At 41.4% G+C, this 22,002-nt stretch overlaps 1 protein-coding gene across 1 annotated transcript in view; it reads right to left on the bottom strand.

Annotated features, from left to right (window-relative positions):
* The window catches only part of pdzrn4 (PDZ domain containing ring finger 4), a gene marked incomplete at both ends in the record, with an annotated part of 31,728 nt that overhangs the window by 5,740 nt on the left and 3,986 nt on the right, over positions 1–22,002 (bottom strand). The window contains 3 exons of the mRNA XM_079183761.1: positions 1,114–1,212; positions 5,804–5,906; positions 6,746–7,023. Of these exons, the coding sequence (XP_079039887.1) occupies positions 1,114–1,212; positions 5,804–5,906; positions 6,746–7,023 (480 nt within the window). The remainder of the gene's footprint in view (positions 1–1,113; positions 1,213–5,803; positions 5,907–6,745; positions 7,024–22,002) is intronic.

The raw sequence follows: 22,002 nt of genomic DNA, 5'->3' as shown, positions 1-22,002 counted from the left end.
TTCATAAACTTTGTTGTTCTTGCATTGAAGATCAAGAGAGAGAGCGACATGTGGGGAAAGTAAACCCTAGTGGAAATGGAGAAAAGAATTAGGCACTTCCTAAAGTGGCTCCGATGCTATCCATTCATACATGTTAATGAGGGAAATTTGCAATTTTATTCTTTTTTTTATCAAACATTTAAAAATAGATGCGCGCGTTCGGTCGGTGAGAGACTGTTTTTTATAATCTGTTCGGGTTCAGCAGGTTTTTTATTAACAATCATTGTCTTTGTCTGGTTCAAGTAGAGCAGGTGAAAACCAGAGAAACAGCAGAGTTAACAGATTCATTTATATGTAATTCTAAAATGATTGAAAACTAAATACACTGTAATTCTGTCATTGATATCCTCATGCCAGCATTCTAATCCCCATAACAGCTCTTACTTTTCACACGCTTGCCTTTTTTGTTAATACTGGGATTGAAACTGCACCTGCAGTCAGATTGAACATTTTAAAGCACTCATAATTTCATCATTCATTCAGTGTGTCATTTTTTTTTGAAAAATGAAAAATCATTTGAATTTGAATAGGAATCTCTGTAATACATCCCATCTTTGTTTCGTGTTCTTGGTATTCAGAAGTGGTGCAGTAAATGAGTCATTTAACATACTGTGAGGGGGGGAAAGTGAAGGTTGTTGCTCAGAGCTAATTAAAAAAAACCTTCAATTAAAACAAATCAGAGCAAGAGGAATGAGGAGGAATAAGAATGGCAGGACCGGAATCACATTTCAAACCTGACTTCCTCTTTTGCCATGCATCGCTCATCCAGAGTTGATATTTGACTAGCTAACATTTTCCTCTCCTTCCTCCCTCATTCAGTTCTACTTGCTCTGTGCTTCAGGTTGTAAAGATGGGAATTCAAATGGGATTTCATGCCATCTTCTAATAACTTCCTGCTCCAAAGGAAACTGATCATGGGAACATGTAGCTCTCTCTCTATCAGACCTCATCGGGGAAGTAGGTAATTGCGTGACCAGAAAAAGCAATTACTAATAAACAGTTAAATGTGATAACACTATTATTTTACCTGTAAGTGTAAGTGTAGGACCAAATAACGGGAACATCTGTCCCTACCTGGCTGACATAGATGCCGCTGTCCTCCTCATCGTCGGTCCTGTAGCACAGTGTCAAGCCGAGCTTCTCCAGGCTGTTCTGCCTGCACAGCTCCACTTCCTGTTTCACACACACACAAAAAACAAAAAACACAATACTGTTTTAGACGAGAAATGTTTTCCCACGGCGCACCTGTTATGAGTTGTTTTTTCCCAGTGGACCTGATGGATTCCAAAACCCATATTGTTTCAAACACAGAGTTTACTCATCTGTTTTGCAGAGCAGCTGAAACGATACCACCCATGGGAGATGAGGTCCAACTTGATTTTCATGCTCTACATCACCGTCACTAATCACTTATCACTTGGGGGGGGGGGGGGGGGGGGGGGGCTTCTGTAGTCATAAGTGTGAGATTGCTTACGGCAAAGATAATCTATGCTAATTTTACTACTGATAATATCCATGCAACCTCAAATGCCTACCTCGCTCTCCCTTTTTTTATGCACACACAATGAAGTAAAAACTAAATAATTATGTATACTTGAGGTGAAAGTTTAGATTAAAAGTTTGAATTAAAAATACATTTTTTGGGTGGCATTGTTGCAATATTACATGTTCTTGATTGCCTCAATTTCTCTGTAATTATTTCAGAGAGTCGATTGTGTAGCACACACACTCACAGATTGAGGATTTTAGTTCCAAACTGGTTCAGTCCCTTGGATTCGGTCGACTGATTAACACCTTAAGTCGCAGTACTCACCGCACTAGAACTCAGCCCATGCACAATGAACATACACACACACACACACTTACACAATGGAGGACGACACAGCAAACACACAAACAAAGCCCCAGCATGAGTTCGGTACATCAATGAAATAGAATCCCGTTAGCATCAAACTGAACCCAGCATGTGTCAACATACAGGGGCAGGTCTTTCATGGCTATAGTAATAGTATTCCACTGGCTGGTCCCGTCCCACAGGAAATGTCTCTAAATTTAGCTCGACTCGCTATACTGGCTCCTTTTGATCTCTGCTGTGTATAAAGGTAATCACATAAAGATAACTCAAGGGGTAATCTTTATTAACCCCATGCTGAAAAATTCATTTCAGTGCTGTGAAGTCGTGAAAGGAGGGGAGTGGGGTAAAATGAGGGATGGGGGCAAGAATTAAGCCCCAGCCCCTATTTTTCTGTCATGGGAAACCTTGATAGCAGAGATTGGCAGGGGAAGTAATTAATTTCCGTGGCATTTAACTCCCTGAGCAGACAGCCCTGACCTTCAAAGGTTGGGTGGGGTGTGTGAGGAGTTTATAATATTGTTACACCATGTGCTGGTCCTGACTTTCCACACTCCTCACCAGTTTAGTACACTGGCTGGTTTGTACAAACCCTGACAGTGAAATAAAAGCTGCATACACTGAGATCAGACAGCCCTAACGCCTTTATGTCAGTGCACATTGGGCGGTACGCTGGATTACCGGAGTCGGTTATCGTGCTGTGAAGCCCACTGGTGAAGATGTGTGGAGCCAGGGGTGCTGAAACTGTAGAGACACTCTATTTGTGATGATTGGATCCTAATCCGTTCAAATTATGGCACAGCAGGCGGAACTCATTTCATGTGGCTTCCAATGCATTGTCACAATTGATGGAATTTGTCTTTTTAAATTTACAGTATATGGTTTCCCAATTTGCAAAATGAGAAATCCCATTCACCACATGTTACTAATGTATATAAGAAATGGAGACATGTGACAATGGGTGTCGTGCTGTTTTTTGGAGCCACATTAAACATCTGTTTGTAACATTTCAGTCTCATTATGCACTTAACAGTCACTTCAGTTTTTCATTCAAAAGAAATGATTGCCTAATGTTCATTGGCTCATTGTTTCCACATAATGACATCCTTTCAGCTGCCACTATTTTCACAATGCTAGTCTTTAAAGCTTACCTATTGATACGGTGCTGTTTTTAGCTTCAATCGGATGTTTCCCTCTAGAATATTCTATTCTGTTTGGTAGTACATCGACAACCTCCACACAAACCATTTAGTGGAGGCAGGTCTTTAAAGTGTGGCAAAATAACTCCTGTTAAAAGGGTTATCTTGGATTGGGTTAAAGACTATTGATTTTCAAACGTAGACCTGTGTTAAGAACATGGGGGTGTGGATTTCGTAAGATGTAGGCATTTATCAAGCAGTAATAAAGATAGTATCTAGTTGCATCATGGTAACTGTGGGATTTTTGGAGCTTGGCCTGAACCACAGAGTAAAAGCTTGGATGTCTTGGCCTGTGCTGCATTGATGTCGACCATCCTTCATTTATGATTTTTAAAAAGCGTGCACTACGTCTTTCTTCTTTCTTCTATCCCCTTTTTTCTACCTGCACTGACAAAGCTGAAAAAGATTCTTTATTTTTGTAGCAGCCCTTGCATACCAATATGTTGGGGGGTTTTGCGCATTAAAACAACCCAGCCTTTGATGTTTGGCATTGTTGAAAATCAAACCCTAAACGGATACTGATTCTGCTTTCTGGAAGACTGCTGCCGCTTCATTAATCACCGTGTAAACTGATGACCAAACAAAACATTCATTAAAATATCTGCAATTGTTCAAAATCATATTCCCTGGTAAGTAGCTCTAAATATCCAAAAAAAGGTGGCAACTGTTTATATATGAAATTCAGTATATTCAGTAACTCTGGGCCTTGGCTTTGGAATGGCTTGCTAACAATCAAATGTTGTCTCTGAAACTCATTTGCTGCATCTACTGTCTGCTATATTATACAAAAGTAGCAGGGGCAGTATTATGACAGCAGGAGTACCCATGTGGACAATCCGTTGGAAGTGAAGCCCAACCTGTCAGAAGTAATGTTCCTGGGAATGGCAGCCTTATTCTGTACCATCCAAGAGGAAAGCCATTCGTGTTTCAGTTAGATACACATGGATGGACAGAGGTAAGTGAGGATAGATGATTTGGTGTGTGTACGTCTGGCAGGTGGGGGTTGGGTAGGGACTGTATGTGCATGTGTGTGTGTTGTAAAGCCAACCTTATTCTGATACTACTGCCATTACTGCACACAAGCCCTCCAACCCCCCCATCCCACCCCTGACACACACCGGAGACTCTTTCATCCAGATGACGCTATAAGGTAAGGCCACAGCTGGCCGCAGAGGAATCCTAATGACCCACAATGCAGTTCGCTGAACCAGGAAGTGCCCATTAAACCAGGGAGGCCCATTGACGGTAGCAAAGGCCACCCATCACTGTCACCTAGCATGGCCTCGAGGTCCACTCTCTGAGTGGCATGATTCATCTGTTACAATGGAGACACTACAGACTGTATGCTATAGTAAGATGTAAGAAAAGGCTTAACGTTACCTGCTAAACATCAGCATGTTACAATGTCATCGTAAGCATGTTAGCGTGACGACATTAGCGTAAAGAATCGCTAGCATGACTAAAAGGTTTACTAAATAATCCTGAAAAGACGACTCGTCTTCAAAAAATACATGTAATTATGCGCAATATTAACTTGTATGTTTTTAACACATGGTAGTGACATATACTAATAAAATAAAGGTGTATTTGTATTAGAGATACTCAGTATTTTGAGTACTGTCTATGATAAACCAGACAAGATAACACTTGTGAAATACATACCATAAATAGCAGATAATTTACCTGCCACAACTGAACATTCTAGTTTATCTATCTATTACAGATTTATCTTGGCAAGGTTGATTGACATTCTGTAACATTGCTCACCTTGACAAACAGTGTGTGCTTGCATTTTACTACAAAACATTCACAATTTCTGTTCAGCTCGAAGTGGTTGTCTGAAAAGTGGACACAAATATTTCTGAAGGACAGTGCGTGATGAAAGGGAAATGAACAGCCTGCGACTGGAACACACTGGTGATTCAACAGAGAGGGATTTTCTTTTGGTACGATTAGATGAAGAATGGCCTTCCGTTTTGAACCCAGGGTCTTTGCTGTGCTATGCAGAACAATCTAGCGTAGATGCAGCTTTCACAAGGGACAGGCCATTTCCTTGTACCATTGTGGAAGACAATCTTTCTTGAATTGTTGTGGGACTTGTGAGCATCATACGTCAGGGCGAGCCTTGGATTATCTCCCGAGATTGTTTATTACTGACACAACAGTGGCCTCTTGTCCAACTGCATTCAATCTTGTTGGAATAGCTTGGAAATCCACACAGTGAGAGATTGCACAAGTGTTGTGCTGTGCAGACCCCGTGGCTTCACATGAGTCTGATACGGCATTATCACCATTTAATTCTTCATTTGAAAGCTGAATACTCTGCATGTAATTAATAAGCTACCGGTCTGATAAAGACATCTTTTTTCAGCACCCTTCAAAAGATAGTAAAATAAAAGCAACAGAGGAAGGATAATGAATTGTCCAAAATGGAAAGGGTTTGTATTATGGGGAACATACATGTGGTTGGTGAACTCTCATTTTGATAGTTCTGTTTTTTTAATGATGGCATTCATTGGATGGCCAACAGTAGAGAGGTGACAGGAGGTGAGATTCATCCTCTGTAGACCAGGAACATTGATTCAGTAACAAAACAGTTATCTTGTTCTTGACCAAAGTTGTGGATAGATTGACTTGTTGTATTGTTTCACTACAGTAGGAGTACTTTAATTAAAGTACACTCATACAGCAGCAAGATACAAAGAAATCTTACCTCATACTCATACTCTTCAGTCCTCTCCACTTCTGCTGGGATATTGGACAGGTACTCTGGACATTCATAAAACTCATGCTCCATGGTGTGGATGGAATGACAACTAGAGGGAACAGAGAATAATAGATCATTAATGTATGTTCCTTTATGCATATGTCTTTGTGGTTCTCGTCACTAATTTGGAATAAGCCACCAATGTATGGAATGGCTTTGGCAGTGTGAGAATGATGCCATCATACTATTAGGTGCATGTTTTAAATGGCTTCTTTGAGAAAATTAAACCAAAAAATATTGCACAAAACAACAAAGCAGACCCCTTACATTGAAGCAGTTTTCTTATTTTGCTACAAAACTCTGAAAAGCAATGTAAATATCAACCAATCGCCCCATAAAAACCATGACCTCTGCAAATTGTCACCATGATAATGGCCCCACCATAATCATTGACCCAGGCTGGCAGATTTGTAGTTTCATTGGACAAATTGATTTCATCTACTGCCCAGCAAAGCCCTATTAATCGCCACTGAATGGACTGAATGCCAGAATACCCGCTCTATCAGCCCATTGGCTTTTAATCGTCCAGCAAAAGCTCCCATTAAAGAAAATGAATGTAGCACACAGAAGCAATTATTGCATGCGGGTTTGGCTCCGCATAATGATATCACTGGGAAAAAGTACTTAGCTATGCTGGGGGTTTCCACACCATGATACAACTGCTTAATTACTACCATGAAATGAAAGAGAACAAGCCTTGGGGAAGCTCCAGGTACATTTGTGTTGGGAATTTGTTTTTTCCTGGTTCCAGCTAATAAAATACGGGGTAATCATTTTCAACCTATCCATTTCATCTCAGTGTGCGTACCATTAACAGTCATGCACCTTTCACCAGATGGAATACTTCTAGCCTGAGCCGTAAACTTCACTGTGTGTGTTTGCCCTCACCTGTCAGACAACAAGAAGGGACAGATGTCAGGGACGGGAGGAGTAGCCGGCCGAAGCTTCGCCAGCGCCATGATGTGCTCGAAGGTGATGTCCGTTTGTGTGCAAACGTCCACCACACACGCATCCTGTGGCGCGCCGCCGCCGCCGTGGTTATATGCAACAGCAGCAGTCGCTCTGGTGGGGGTTCGTCGGAGAACCTGCACAACGATGGGGTCTCGCCTGATGGCCTCCACCACTGCCTCCTCATGGTCGACCTTGGAGAAGTTGCGCCCGTTCACCTGGGAGGGTTGAAGGGACCAAAACTCATCAGCTTCATGTTGAATGTTATGGTAAAAAAAGATGCAAACCATATTCTGTTCCGACGTCTGAATTCCCTTGTCAGTGACAATAATTACTATTTAAATCATCTCTGAGAAGAGGAGACTCAGTAAAGAGTGAAAGGAGACCTTGTACACTTTCAAAGATCACAGTGCCTTTTTATTTTTTCAAACCCTCATTTATCCAAGGACGATCTGACAGACATGCATGCTCTTTTCACCATTAAACTGTTTCACATTCACACTTGGGAGCCTCTCAGTACTTTTACACGTCTATACAGTCAGATGCTGAACAGCTTCCAGTAAAGCAACTACAAGTTAAGTGCTTTTATAAAGGGCACTTTTGCAGTAATTCTTGATGGAAAAATAAAAAAATAAATCTCCCTTGTTTTTACCTCGTCGGTGCACTTTTCCAGCAAGTTCAGACATTTTATCTGCTCCTCATGAATGCGCTTCTTGATCCTTTTGGCTGCTGCCAAATTTACACAGACTGTAGAATGTACTAGATTGCAGTGTTTGCTGAGTGGGAAAAAACTCTTTAATGAGCTCATTTTATCTTGTTTTGTTTTCCTTCAATTTTCTTCTTCGAATCAATCCAACTCAAATGCATTATTTACACTGCATTCCTGCCATTAAGCCCATAAAACTTAGAATAAAAAATAATACTGATTTAAGCAAATGACCAGCAAAGTGGGATGGAGAAATGGGGGAAGACAATGATCCATTGGGAACATCAGTTTTAGCAAGCAGCGCCTACTTAATTTGCGAGATCAGGAAAGGTTGTGCCACAAGGGAATCAGTGCAGAAGAGATGTCATACTGACAGCTGTCAATGTGAAAACACACCCACACGTGTGTGTTTAATTGTAACCCAATTAGTTTTACCTCTGTATGCCGAGGCTGTGAAGTTCAATTTCAGCTTGAAATTGATTGTTTGCATTGATTTTGGATGTCTGAATGTGTCAGAGTTTGTCAAGGGCTTAAAATGTTGAAGCATGGGCCTAATGTCAGCATCATTATTGGGAGAGCAAATTAGAAATATGAAGAGCTACATTCTGAAATGTCTTATAATGTATATTTTAGCCTGGTGGAAAGGCTTAGTAGCGGCAATTATATGGCTTTCTTTTTGGGATGTCGCATGGGGTATGTAAACAAATTTACCAAATGTTCCAATGGCTTTAGGAACCCATCAGTCCACATCCACCGCCATCTGCAGCTATGATGTCAATTGACTTATGGCTGCATCCAACCTGTGGCCTTATTGTGTTTTTGCCACATAAAAGTTGTCCTCCACACACAGAATTTTATGGTCCCATTTGAAACTATGTCCACCTCCAGAAAAAGTGCAGAGAAAGTTCCACAACAATGTTGAGTTGTAATGAGATCCAGATGGACACATTAATCTCCAATCAGAGGGAATGCTGTGGAATGCAGGAAGTGATTGTACGGGTACACCTGCCCGTGTGTTTACCTGCTGTTGTTCCTCCATTCAATCTGCCTGTTGATGAGCTAACTGGGGGCTGATTAATAGCCAGCAGATGTGACAACGACCGGGGATAATGGCTCAAGTGTGCAGGATTGTTCGTGTGTATGTGTGTGTGCGCTACGTGCATTTTGTACATAATGTACACAGAATTTACAAAAGCATTAAGGATAATTAAACCACAAATGAGGAGATAAAGAGGAGCAGACGAGTTAGAGAAGGCTTTTAAAGCTTTGAGACGATTGAGATGTGGATTGGGCAAAGTGGTTCAAAATCATTCACGTATTTGTTTTCTTTATGGCCACGTTTAGTATGCTATAAATCGTAATGTAATTACTTCATATTTCTTAGTTGTGTCATTCATTCTATTTTCCCTTTTGATCACATATTCTGCAATAAACCTTCAGTGACATTGATCCAATATCAAACATTTGCCATACGTTTCGTCGAAATATTCTCATCTTCTGTTCTGTGTATAATCTTTTTCTTTTCGGTTTCCTTAGAATATTATTGTTTACCCTTGACAATTACTTCCCCAAAGGGATTGTATTTTGATTTAGTCATAGTCTGGGATTTTCAACTCCATCCATCCGTGTGTGTGTGTGAGTGGGTTAGATGCATGGAAGCTATACGTGTTAGTACAATATCCGTACGGACACATGTAGGTGTGCGGATTCCATCTATATCAAACAGTAATTCCATTTTGATTACAAGTACCCTTTCTCATTTCTCCACTGTGGTCCTGTGACCACGCTGACAGAGAGACAATATCAACTCAATGCATCATCTGATATAAACCATGAAAGCTCCACGAGAACACTAAAAATAGTAGAGATCACGGGAGTCTGTGGGGACGGCTGTAATGAACCAACAATCTAGAGCAGCCTTCATATCCCTCTCAAGTTAAAGGTTACCATTGCCAATAAAAATGGTTCCCAGTAGCCCTAAACCAAAGCTTCTCGTCTCTCCAACCACTCTTCCTTTAAAAGGTCAAAGGTTCAAAGTGGTGTGCCACAGTTTGGGACAGCAGATAGGAAAGCCCAGAGATGTGTGTTTCTACGCGTATGTTCACTGAATGTAGTGGGTCATCATCGATCTACAGCCTTTACTGAAAATGTCATTTGCTTATCGGCCCACTTTGTACTCTGTTTGTTATCACTCCTTGAGACACTTATTGGATGGTCTTTGTCTTTTTATCCACACTGGTCCGAAAAGGCAGTGACTATAGAAACAGTGAAGTTTGGACCCAGTAAAGTTTCAGAGCGTCTGATGGTTTTAAGGGTTGAATCATGCTAGATTGAATATTATCTATGATGTATTACGACAAATATTCATACAAATTAAAAACCATTTGGCTGATCAATCTGCAAGAAACGATTTAGCGAAAGTGGGGAAAAGAAGTCCATACAGGGGAGAAACCCTTTAGTTGCTCAGTTTGTGATAAATATTTTATTGTAAAGCAGATACAAAGAGACAAATGAGAAGTCTCATAGGAGTGAGACCACTTAGCTGCTTGGTTTGTGGTAAAACATTTGTCAGAACAGTTAAATGAGAAGCTCATTCATACAGCAACCACACTTTTAGTCCTTGCATTTGACTTTTTATGCTGTTTTATCATGTTCCCACTATAGGTGAGTTGTTGATTATTTCCAGTATGACCAGCATACATTTGTTTGTGTTGCAATTAACTGATTTGGATTCTTAAGATTCACTGTGTCAGATGTTGACTGTAAATAAAGGCAAGCACACAATTTGCATAATTTACCTTTTCTTAAGTTATAGCAAAATGCTTCTAAGCGTATTCAAATATTTTGGACTATAATCTCTGTACATTGCACATATTCTATTTATACTTTCATAATATGAACTTTTGCACATCCCCTGGACAACATTTTGCAACAGATATATTGTAAGACATTTTTTATTGATAGTATTGTTTCTTACTTTTATTGATTTTTACGTTTGTTGTCCTATGCAGGGCTTACTTTCATTTGTATGTTCTCTTATAGTATGATTATGCTTTGTATGCAGCAAACAATAAATCTAAATCCTTTGTAGAATATGTGAAAACCTACTTTGCAATAAACGAGATTCTGATTCAAGGGTGCAGGAGAAATGCAGTATCTACAAAGAAAATAAATGAATCTCTCTCAGCAGCTTAGCTGGCACTTACTGCTTACATTACCCTGCAAACCTAAACTACTGTTTAGACGGATTAGTGTATTTTTCTTTATGGATCATGCTTTGGATTTAGCTACCTCGTAATTAATGCGGTATAACAAACTGAAATACTAACATGTTGGATTCATCTAAAATGACTTACAGGAAGTAGGTTGGCAAAAGTATAGTACACTCACTTCTAGCTAAAGCTAGCTGTGGCTAACTCACCAAGCCAGCTTTAACGTCATCGAGTGTTCTTTGCTTTAGCCGTTTGGTCTTTGGAGCCAGAGTTTTCTTTTAATTTGTAGTTACTGCAAATTTGTACAACATGCTTATTTTCCAGACAACCAGACCACTGTCTCCTCTCTCCTTTTGTCCTGTGCATTTTCTTTGATATTTACTTATTGAAATGGCACTTCAAAGACTTTAAGGTCACACATACAGCAAACGGCGAGTCTCAGCTCCCAGCCAATAATGTCACATTTTGCTGCCTGTGATGCACCAATTACACACATCATTGACTATACAGGTTTACTAGCGGACCGTGGTGTGGAAATGGTTGGTACATGTGTTGAGACGGGGTTGAAAGTAGCACAGTGAAAGCCAATCAGGGCCGGGCCTGAGGCTTTCAATTTGCTCAAGAGAGGACTCATGTCAACCTTTTTAAATGTGTCACACAGTTGGATCAGTGGGCCACTAAGATGGCTAAATGTTTCCACTTTTGAATGCAAACAGGAGCAATAAGGAAAGCCCAGAGATGAGAGTTTGTGTGTGTTTGCAGTGCAGAGATAAGAGCGTGATGGGAACCACTCAACCTCACAGCTAAATCTGACAGATACGGTATCATTGTGAGCAAATGGAGGCAGACACACACAAATGTGCACACAGTTTAAACAGGACATCAGCTCCCCACAGACTTAAAACAGCTCTACAATGCGGCTGTTTGCGTTTGACTGAATAATGGCAGTATCTCAGACTGAATAGGTTGACAATGGCCCACGAAACAATAAGCTGCCGAGAGACCCCCTGCCTATTCAACACCGACCTCGCCTGCCTCCGAGGAAACGCAGAGCTCTACACCAGCAGCAAGCTTTCTTCCATAAATCCCATATCGTGGTTTTTGTGAACTTCAGCTCAATACAAGTGAGATTGTTTTCACATTGAAATTGGCATATTGTGATGAGTAAGGAAGCGCAGGTGGCGTGCTCCAATAATCTGTCAAATCTCATTTATTTTACTCCTTCAGCTGCATTGAGATGGTTCAGCAGGTCGCTCTCATGTGGCGAGGGATCACTGTCATAAATGTCTCATTTCAATGACAAAAGTCTCTGACATGCAATATCACCTATGTGCAGCGAAGGCAAAAGAAGATGATGGTTTCATAAATTTGAGTGGCAGGCTAGGCAACTGGTGGGTAATGCTCGGTCAACTGCATCGCGCTGATTCTTGCCTTGTGCGGGATGAGAATAACACAATGCTATCGATGCACCCAGGGCGAGCAAGCAAAACAGAATGACAGGGTTGAAATAAACGTTCTAATCTTGATCGGCTAAAGTTCAATATTAATAGCTGTAAACTGTTCGCAAATGGTCAATGGACTTAGAGTCAAATCAAGGCAGCTAGTTTGGTTAGCAATTTGCCCCATTAGCACCTTTCTATGGAGTTAGCGAGCCTGCAGCCAGTTGCTAATCCAGGGGGCTAACTTCTGTGTTCCGTTTCGGTTGGATTCGGATACAATATTTGAAATGATCTTAAAACTGAAGATGATTTGGGAAATTTAAGGATTTGCACTGTCTGCAATTCCCTATGTTAGAACTTCTCACAGGTTATACAAATTTCTCTTTCAGTTTCAGAACTTTTGTTAGTTAAGGTTTGCTACTTTTTTTTAGTTTCCTTATGACTTTTATATTGAGCTCAAAAGTCAGAAAGTGAAAAAACAACAACAACTCAGATAATACCTCTCACTTACTGTACAATTACAGCACCTGCCATTTCAAAGGACATAGAGAATCCTATATATAGGTTTCCGTAAAATTCGCCTGAGAGTGGCTAAAAAACATGTAATTCACTACAATTATAGGCAATTTCAAGCCGAGTAGGATGACTCTGTGGGATAAATGACTGCTGTTATGCGGTGATGTGATCCATTTGAGGAGAGACAAATTGTGTGAGGTAAGGAAAGTTCATCAGAATGCAACATTTTGACCTCAAGTTACATTTTCTTCAAAGTTTGACAGTTCAACTTCAGAAAAACCCCTGACTCAACTTAAAAGTGCATGGAGGAGTTGGTGAGATTTCACATCTGTTTTGCATTTTAAGCCTGATTTGTTCGTCTTTCCCAATCAGAAACTGTTCACTATGCATTGTGACGCTCTGCTGTTTTACATTTCTGTATCGCACCAATTAATCAAAGTGACAAGGTATTTAATGAGAGGCAATTAGAGTGTTAACCAAAATGCAAATCAGATTGAGAGAGAGCACGGAAGGGGGTGCTGCGAGAGATGTGTGTTTGTGTTGGTAGTAGTAGTAGCGGCTTCGGGTATGCGTATGTGTGTGTTCGAGTGTGTGTGTGTGCGATGAGCTATGGCAACGGGTTCAAGGAGATTTCGCTCAGTGCTCCTATTAGAACTTATTCACTGGTTTTCTGCCTGTGTTTTTGTGCTCGTCTGCACCCATGATTGCATCTATGGCCACGCCTGCTAGTGTCTGTACAACTTGTAATGAGTGTCCTTCACAGTTTTTTTTTTTTTTTACAGACATGGGCTCCTGCACAACGGGCAAAAACAACCAATTAGTTCTGCATGGAGAAAGAGCTCACGACAACATGAAACATGGATTAAATAGCTGCTGTTGGGACGGATGTTAAGTAGCCCGCTCAAGTCAATCCCTTGTACATCACACAGTATCTGTGTGCGGTAGATTAGACTGTGTTTTCTCTTGGAATCGCTCTTCACAGTGCTGGCTTGTTTTTAGCTTTTAGATCCTTGCTTCAAAGGGAGCGTTAAATGTAAAAATGTCTGAACTTTTAGCACAAGAGTGGCATGCTTCAAATGGCTTTTCACAGTCTCGCAGCAACAGCAGAGACCAGTGCTTCCCACATGTCCCTGTTCAATACTATCTGCTAAAAGTAACAGGCTGGCGTACTGTCCTTCAACCGGTTATCCTGCATTCAAGCCCCTCATCATGAAGCATCGGCACTGCTGAAGTGTCCTTCAACAAGATGGACTTTGCTGCTCAGCAGCTGATCATACGCTGTTAGCTTCCCATGGAGGGCTAAAACAAAAGATTATTTCCTACATTTCCCAGAATCACTTCAGGCAATCCTCATCATAGCCAGAACTCGATTTTGCACCAATAACTCATTCCAAATATCTCGTCACTACAACCTCCTTGTGCCAAATGTTCCCCCATAAACTCAAGGTTGGTATCAATACGAATGGCAGGGTTTCCTTTTTTTTTTTTTTTAAAGTTGTGAGAGGAAAGGAAGCCAAACGAAAGAATGGTTTTCTGTTATTTGGTAACAAAGAGTGAAATAAAACCAACAATCCTTTCTAATTTTCAAATACCAAAACAATACAAAGACCAACAGAGCGATGAGTCAATCATTCAATAAACCATCTAGAGGTAGCTCGCCATTTTTCAGCATGCTTTTGAATGGAATTATTGGAATAATGAAACACACATTTTAGGCATTCCAGTAATGTAGTCATTCTCACTAAATGTCTGGTTAAAGATGAACTTTAAAAGTTGACTTTAAGTAAAATAATACAAGTATTGTTTCATTTTACCCTTGGATGGAGTACATCCTCAAAAATATGTCTACTGATGATCATTTATGTAAGCATGCGTATGTCTCTGTTGTCTTTAAAATGACTGGAATGACATTCTTTAATCTAATAATATTGGTTCTTTTATTCCTGTCATCCTTTCTTTGGAATGACTTTTCTTTGTCTTGCTGTCAAGGGTTTATTTCCCCTTTTGTCTGTCATTCTAACTGCAAGTCAGCCCATTTCATTTAGATTCAATGTGTAAAAACACCGTATATTGCCAAAGCACTCTTAAAACAGACGGTACATCACTTTCTGTTCTGTGGGTTTTTGTGCATGTCTCGAGGGTTTTCCCCTCTCTAGGTCTTCACATGTCTATTCTTCCCCACCCCAGTGTGAAACCACCAGCGGTATAAACGTGTGCGCAGACATCAGAGACTGTTGACTTGTGACTGTCATTCCAAGCAGCCATTTCTGATGTAAGTGGGAAGAAATCAAAGGTTATCATCTGTCAGTGAACACATTAAGAACCATCTCATTTCCTGCTCTTTGTACCATCTCCAAATGCAAGGCGGCTTCCTTTCAATTAGGCTTCATGAATACAGACACTTCCCACTGTTACAACCTTGGAATCAAACATGATTTGTCTCGCATCCTACGTTTTGGAATTACAATACGAGTATTTTTGTGTTTTATTCACAACACAACAGCATATGTGACACTTTCAAGGGAAAAACCGCCTCCTACTGTATCATCACTGAGCTAATCCAAAGCATATGAAGTCCAATTAAAAAAAAAATGTATACAATAAAAAAAAAACAATGGCAAAAGTCAAGGAGATTTGCTACACACTGCCTAATCCACAATCTACTCAACATCTACAGTAGCCTGGCAGTTTCCTTCATGAAATGACAAATGCCTTTTGCTTGGTGGGCTCATACATCATGGCAGGGCCAATGTGTCTGTGTTTAACTAATAGGCTCTGTGTCCTCAAGCAGGCACGGATGGCACGGGTTATGACAAACTGCATCAACAAGACATTCATTACCCTCAACATCCTAGCAACCAAATCACAATTACCCTGATCCAAGAGTGAGCATCCAGCCCCGCTGCCACACTCTTATTCCTCGCACAACATGTCGGCAACGCATAAATTAGCCTTCTTTTGTCACATTGGGGGGTTGGCGGGTATGAGAATTAGCTTAGTTTGTTGTGCTTGTGATGAGTCTGGGTGAACTGATGGCAGATGACTGCCAAACATCTTTCCTGGCAAATCAACAGACACTTTAATTTTTACTCTGCGTGCATCTGTACATGTGTTTGGGGATGTTTTGTGTGTACATTTTACATATAGGTATCCTTGTGTATGTGTGCATCCATGCAGATCGTTGTCTTGACTGACTAATGTACTTGGTCTGCACTGTGCCAGGACTCTATTGTTGCGCCGTGTCCTCCCCACAGTCATTAGATCGCCATTAATCTCTCATCTGCCATTAAAACAACAGCCAGTGAGCTAGGCTGAACAATACAGTGGCCCTTCCTCCAGCCCCTCGACACATACTAGCAATGAGTTTGAATTAGGCTCTCGGGGGTCACCGATTAGACCCACATAATTCATCCAGACGGCTGAGTTCACAAAGAGGTTATGTGTTACGCCTCTACATGGGAAAGCTGAACATACATTCTCCATCCAAGCATGTCATCTTTTATTGGACTGTATTTAGCTAAAAACCAGACTGGTGATGATATTATTCTCAGCAAATCCCATTTGAAAACCAACAATGAAGTGTAGCAGGCGTGAAATACTGTGGCTAATTATTCTGTGCCGTTGACCTCCATTGTTTAAAAAAAAGAAGCGTTGAAAACAACAATAAGCCACATTTGTCATTACCAGGGCAGTGTAGTTTATTTTGAGCCAATCCCACAAACACCATTCTGCTGCCATAAAGACTCACCAGTGCACCAAATGTGTTAATGCGCTGCTGAAAATATTTTCCAACAAATGCCTTACTTTCTCCTGTTTGAGTAACGTTAGCTAAAAACTGTAGTGCCAAGCTATATTTGGATATTATTAGGCCTTTCAGACAAATGAAACTATATATATGTGTGCCCCCTTTTTTTCTTAAAGATTTTCTTTATTGGGAAACAATGGGCATGAGGTGTCAACGACAGGAGATGTCTGCATGGATGATGGATACACAATTTTATATTGTATATCATTTCATAGTAAGCATTAAACAATCTATGGTTTATAGTTGTCTTTAGATCATTAATTGTATTTGTATAATTATTATTTTATTTACTTTGATTATTCAGTGTTTTGTAAATCTGCACTTTTTTAAGACACCAGTGAAGAGACAGACAGTAAGAACTGACAAGAACTGAGGCTGACTGAATGCATCAGAAATGTGTATAGCCTCCCATTGCTTGAAGCATTTTGTGTACTCATAACTATATAACGCAAAAAGTTCAATCTTGCTATATATCTTTGTTATTCACATGAGCATAGTTAGTTCCAGGCGAGAGAGAGCCATCTCCGGATGCAGGGGCATAATTAAGCAAAACATGCTAAAGCTTGGAAATTGAAAACATTTTACTGGGGAGCAGGAAAATGAAAGATTTATGTGATGCTTTTTGCATAAAATTAAGTATTTCTTTTAAAAAGCCTGGAGTGTGAACTTCCCATTTTTTCCCTTCCCTCCCCCCACCAAACCTTTGCCTTTTTCATTCTAAAGTGATGCATGTTTATGCTCACTGGAAGCACCTAAGCCATTAGCATTATTCATTACACGAAGCCTCCGCAGTCCGCCTCTTTGGTGGAGAAGAAAAACGACCTCACACTCCACAAACTGTGAGCATGCGAGAAGAGCTCTTCCTTCAATGGAAAATACCTTCATCCAAAAAGCACGGTTGGTTAGTTAAGCGAGAGACACACTGTGGTGCAATTTACCCCCCAAATCGACCCGCCACAATCAAGACTTAGACTGTAGTCACAGTTCCAGGCAGATGGGGTTAAATCTACAATATGACTGAGTGAACGGCTAATCACCAACGTATTCTCAGTCGGATGGTGATTAGTGTCTGCGTTCGGGTAATTTTTAGACTATGTCACAGATTGACTCTAAATCAAATCACAGTTTCTCAAAAATGGGTCACAGGCCTCATTTGTGCGAGTCTCCACGTAACAAGGCCATGAAGCATGTTGTAATGATGACGGCTGACTGAGGACATATCAGGAAGATAAGACTATTTGTTAACTACTTTGTATACCCAGACAAGAATGTTGATATTAGACCTAATGCTAGATGCTTGCTTTCTGAGGTACAGGTTTGGAAAAAGGTTCAGGTTAAAGAAAAGGTGCACATTATTGGCAATGTGTGAAAGTATAGGCAAAACTCCAGTCATGCATAAAACGTAAACTCATGGTTTTTGTGTCTAAATGTTATCAAACTTTAACTATAGCTTCGACAGATGTGAACATCTTCATATGGGTAATTTTTTAAGGCATACACATGTTTTGTCACATATTGTCTTTGGAGGCCTTGTTGCACAAAGACGTGGCTTTAAGTTCCTTTGCAAGTGCAGCATGTATTTCTCATTTTTTGTCAGTTGTGCAAAAAGAATGAACATAGTATTATGAAAAAGTCTCAGCATGAAGTGATTTTCTTTTGGGGGGCATTCTGCTCTGCACTTTAGGGAAAAACACTCAATCCACACCAAGACGGGTGTTGGAGTATGAGGCGATGAGCAGATGATATCTCTTGACCAACGTTTGTGAGATGTTCAGCTAAGGAATGCAATTCTTCACAAGTCTTGACAACCTTTCCTCGAGACACTAATTTGCCATCGTGCTCGTTGTTTGGAGCCGTTATGCTGCACTGCCTGCACCTGCTGTGATCTCTGCATTTACAGCCGTAAACCGTTCATTCATCGACACCGAACACGATTGAATGAAACTGCACCACAGCATTCATGATCTAATACATTTCCTCAAACTAACAACAACAACAACAAAGACGACGCTTCGGCGGCCGCTCTCCATCCTGAGGGCTTTTCCCATATCAACACAAGGCGTATGGTTACACCCTGCGCTAAATGCAATACCCCCCCCCCCCCCCCCCCCCCCATGCAGATGGTTTAGTGTTATTCTATCTGTAACTGGACTCGATGCGAGGCTCTGAGTGGGACTAATGACTTCTAGCCCCAAGTTGGTTAAGTGGGAATTCAACACCAGTGCCCTGTTGTAACCTAATCTCTCTTTAGACCACCTGGACCCAGGATCCGCCCTGTGGGTTCAGAACACATTTGGCAGTGGCAGTGCAACAGTGCATTTTTAAGCATTGAGCTAAAAGCCTTATCAAGACACAGACTTTGTGCAGAATTATTTAGCTCTACAACATGTTGTAGAGCGGATGTGACATCCGTGACGGTGGCTGTCAGAGAAAACCATTACCGACATTACGAGCTGTAAATGTTCACGATTCAGAGCCACTGTTCTTTGAAAGACGCTGTAACAAATACCCCCGTCTCCCCCGAATGGTTATGCGTGATGGAGAAATTCTTGGCAAAGAGAAGAAAAAAAAAGGTTTTCTTTTTATAGTTTAACTGACATTTGGTCTCAGATGAGAAATGCACCTTTCGCTGCCAAAGAACTCATCCAAAGATCTGACTGAGAGGAATTTTATGCTAATTTGGAGGACGTTAGATGTTTTTATGTCTAAGAAGTTGTGTCTTAGCATTTTTTTCCCCTGAAACAGCTAAATATCTAGAGGGATATTTTTGTGCGCATGTTTTGTGTGTAGGTGTAGATTTTTGTAGCGCCGTGTTGCAGCAAATGCCTGCAACATATCCATAACAGCTCCAGATGGTTTCCTCGTAACATCTGTCTAACCTGACAAAACATAGCCTGCAGCGTGTGGCCATAAGGTGCATTATTGGGTTATTCCGGCACAAGGTTGGCTTCAAACCATATAACCATCATCGGCTGACGGCTAACACACTGAGGCTAGACACAATTAGTGTCCTCCCTGACTGACAGTCTCCGTGTCCTCCATCACTATATCTTTCTTTGCAGGATTTTCCCAGCACGCATGGAAAATTTGTAGCACCTCCAAGGGCGGGGTCACGCCAAAGTGTATTAATGAGTCGGGTAGACAGACAGTGACAAACAAGGCAGGGAGACAGACAGGGGCAGTGGAATGGAACAGACTTGAAACTGTGTTTGGCGACTGATAAGTGATGGGAGGAGGAGGAGGAGGGCGAGGCATTGTGTTTTGGAAAGGGCGAGGTTAAGAAGGAGAATGTGGGGGGTTTAAAGGACTTATTGATGGCTCGCCTTTTCTCGCTCTGATTCGCTCCCCTCATGCTTTAGCTTACTGTTGCACAATCCTCTCTTTATTTTCTTTCTTTCTCACCTTTCCATTTTCCTCCCACCCCCACTACTCTCTGTCCCCCTTCTCCCTCTTCCTACACCTCCTATCATCTTGGCCAGGCCACTTGGCCAATTGGTGAGTATGGTAATCAGCTAGAGGCTGATAACAACTGATAAGTCCTCTTGTCAGGCACTGAGAGCTTGAATGACATTTTTACAGAGTCGTAAAAAAAAAAGGAAAACACGCCGTAAAGCTGATGAATGGATTCGCCTTGTGTGATTCTCCTTCCGTGTGGTACATTAATGTACACAGTATGTGCAAAGAGGCATATTTACCTATTTTACAATGCTGTGTAGTTGTGTGTGCATGCATCATGTGTGCCTTTTGTGGAGGGGAGACACGAGGGGGGGTGGGGGTAGAGGAGTGTCACTCTGCCCACATGGAAGGCTTTCATCCTGGGCTTATCAGAGCCAACGCAGGGGGAGATCGTTGGCTGGTGGAGCGAAACGGCGACTGTTGCTGTTCACCCCCCTAAACGCCGGACCCTTCTTCCTCTGACTTTGTGCTTCACACACACACACTCGGCAAGAAAAGTGGTGTGTATGTTTGTTTTCTTACAGCCGGGCAGACAGATGCACAAAGAAAGACACCAGCTCGACAGCTAGACATGTACAGAGTGACAAGCTGGCTGTCATCATCCCTATCACTCACACACACAAGTAAAAACACGCACAAATGAATTCAGAGTAAAATCTAAAATACCACATCAATCCATTCCAACTGTTTCCGTATTTTTTTTATAACAAGCACACAGACACAGCAACACCAGGGTGCTTTTTCCCGTGATAACCTGACACTGAAACATCACCCGTTTCCTGTTTCCAGTTTGGCCGGCGACCAGGAGACGTGCTACTCACAGCGCCGGTGACGAGGCCATATGCACCTCTAAATCATGCGCTAGCCACCACGCTGTGCTCCAACGAGCAACTATAACCATGATGGAAGACACCAGATGATCTGTGTTCAACAGCAGAGTTCATTTACAAAATGCTACGTTCACGTTTTTAGTGGGGAAAAGCCATTTATCTTTTAGTACCTCTAAGCTTTAGAAAGTGTGAGCGTTAAAAAGGTTTTTCCTTTCTTTGCAGTAAAATACATTACCATTATCACCAACAGACTGAAATGCAAGCAATGATGTATGTTTTTAGAAATGTGTTCCATTTTCTGACATGCAATACAAAACTGCGTCTCAAAACCACACACAGCAAGACACTGTGAATTACACTCACAGGTAAAAAAAAAAGGTCAAACTCACTGACCTGCACAGACAGGAAGATAAGTTGTTAGAAAAAGACAGGAAAAAATTGGAAAGGTCACTTCATTTTATACTTTTCCGAAAAAGCTCGAAATCCCATCAGAGAAACAGAGACAGGCAGTTCAGGACCAGTGTTGTGCCGCCCCGGTAAGAAGACAGCCGATGAATCAGGTGATACCACCTCCGTTCATCCCCTGTTGCTCATCTGTACATTTTTATGATCTCAAAACATCATTCAGAGATGAGTTCTGGGAGCATTCCTGTTGCATTCTAACTTTTGGATCACAGGAATAATCATGCGGTAGCTGCATGATGACTGCGGTTTTGTGGATTTTTTTCCTTTTCCACTTCATTCTTCTGCCTTACACGTCTTCTCAACCTCTCAGGCTGATGTAACCGATAACACCGGCGTATTTCACATCCTTATCTGGATGAAGTCGCGGTCTAAGGTGACCATATGGAGGTGACGGCTGTGTGGGTCTGACCGCAGCTTCCCCTGCTCTGTGTGGCACTCTCTGGACACCATAGGTGGTGGCGGGAGGCGGGATGAAAGGGGTGACTGTCTAGCCCTCTTCATGCTGTCTAACAGGCTGGACATGTGGCACAGCATCTGTGTCCGGAGGACAGGCTCACACCAAATATTGACCTGGGACACAACCATACACACCCATGGAAGAGGGTGCGATATGTCACAATAATACATAAATATGAAATATGAACCAGACCTGACTGAAAGGCTCTCAACAAGCCATGCTAATGCGTGGTTTGAACCATAATTATTCAGGAATTCTTCCATAGAAAACCATACCTTACCCTATTACTTAGCAGAAATGCAGGGGAGGAT

The sequence above is a fragment of the Pholis gunnellus genome (assembly GCF_910591455.1).
Source record: "Pholis gunnellus genome assembly, chromosome: 22".
Lineage (NCBI taxonomy): Eukaryota > Metazoa > Chordata > Actinopteri > Perciformes > Pholidae > Pholis > Pholis gunnellus.
Note: the sequence above shows the minus strand (reverse complement) of the source record. Positions and strands in the feature narration are given on the sequence as shown.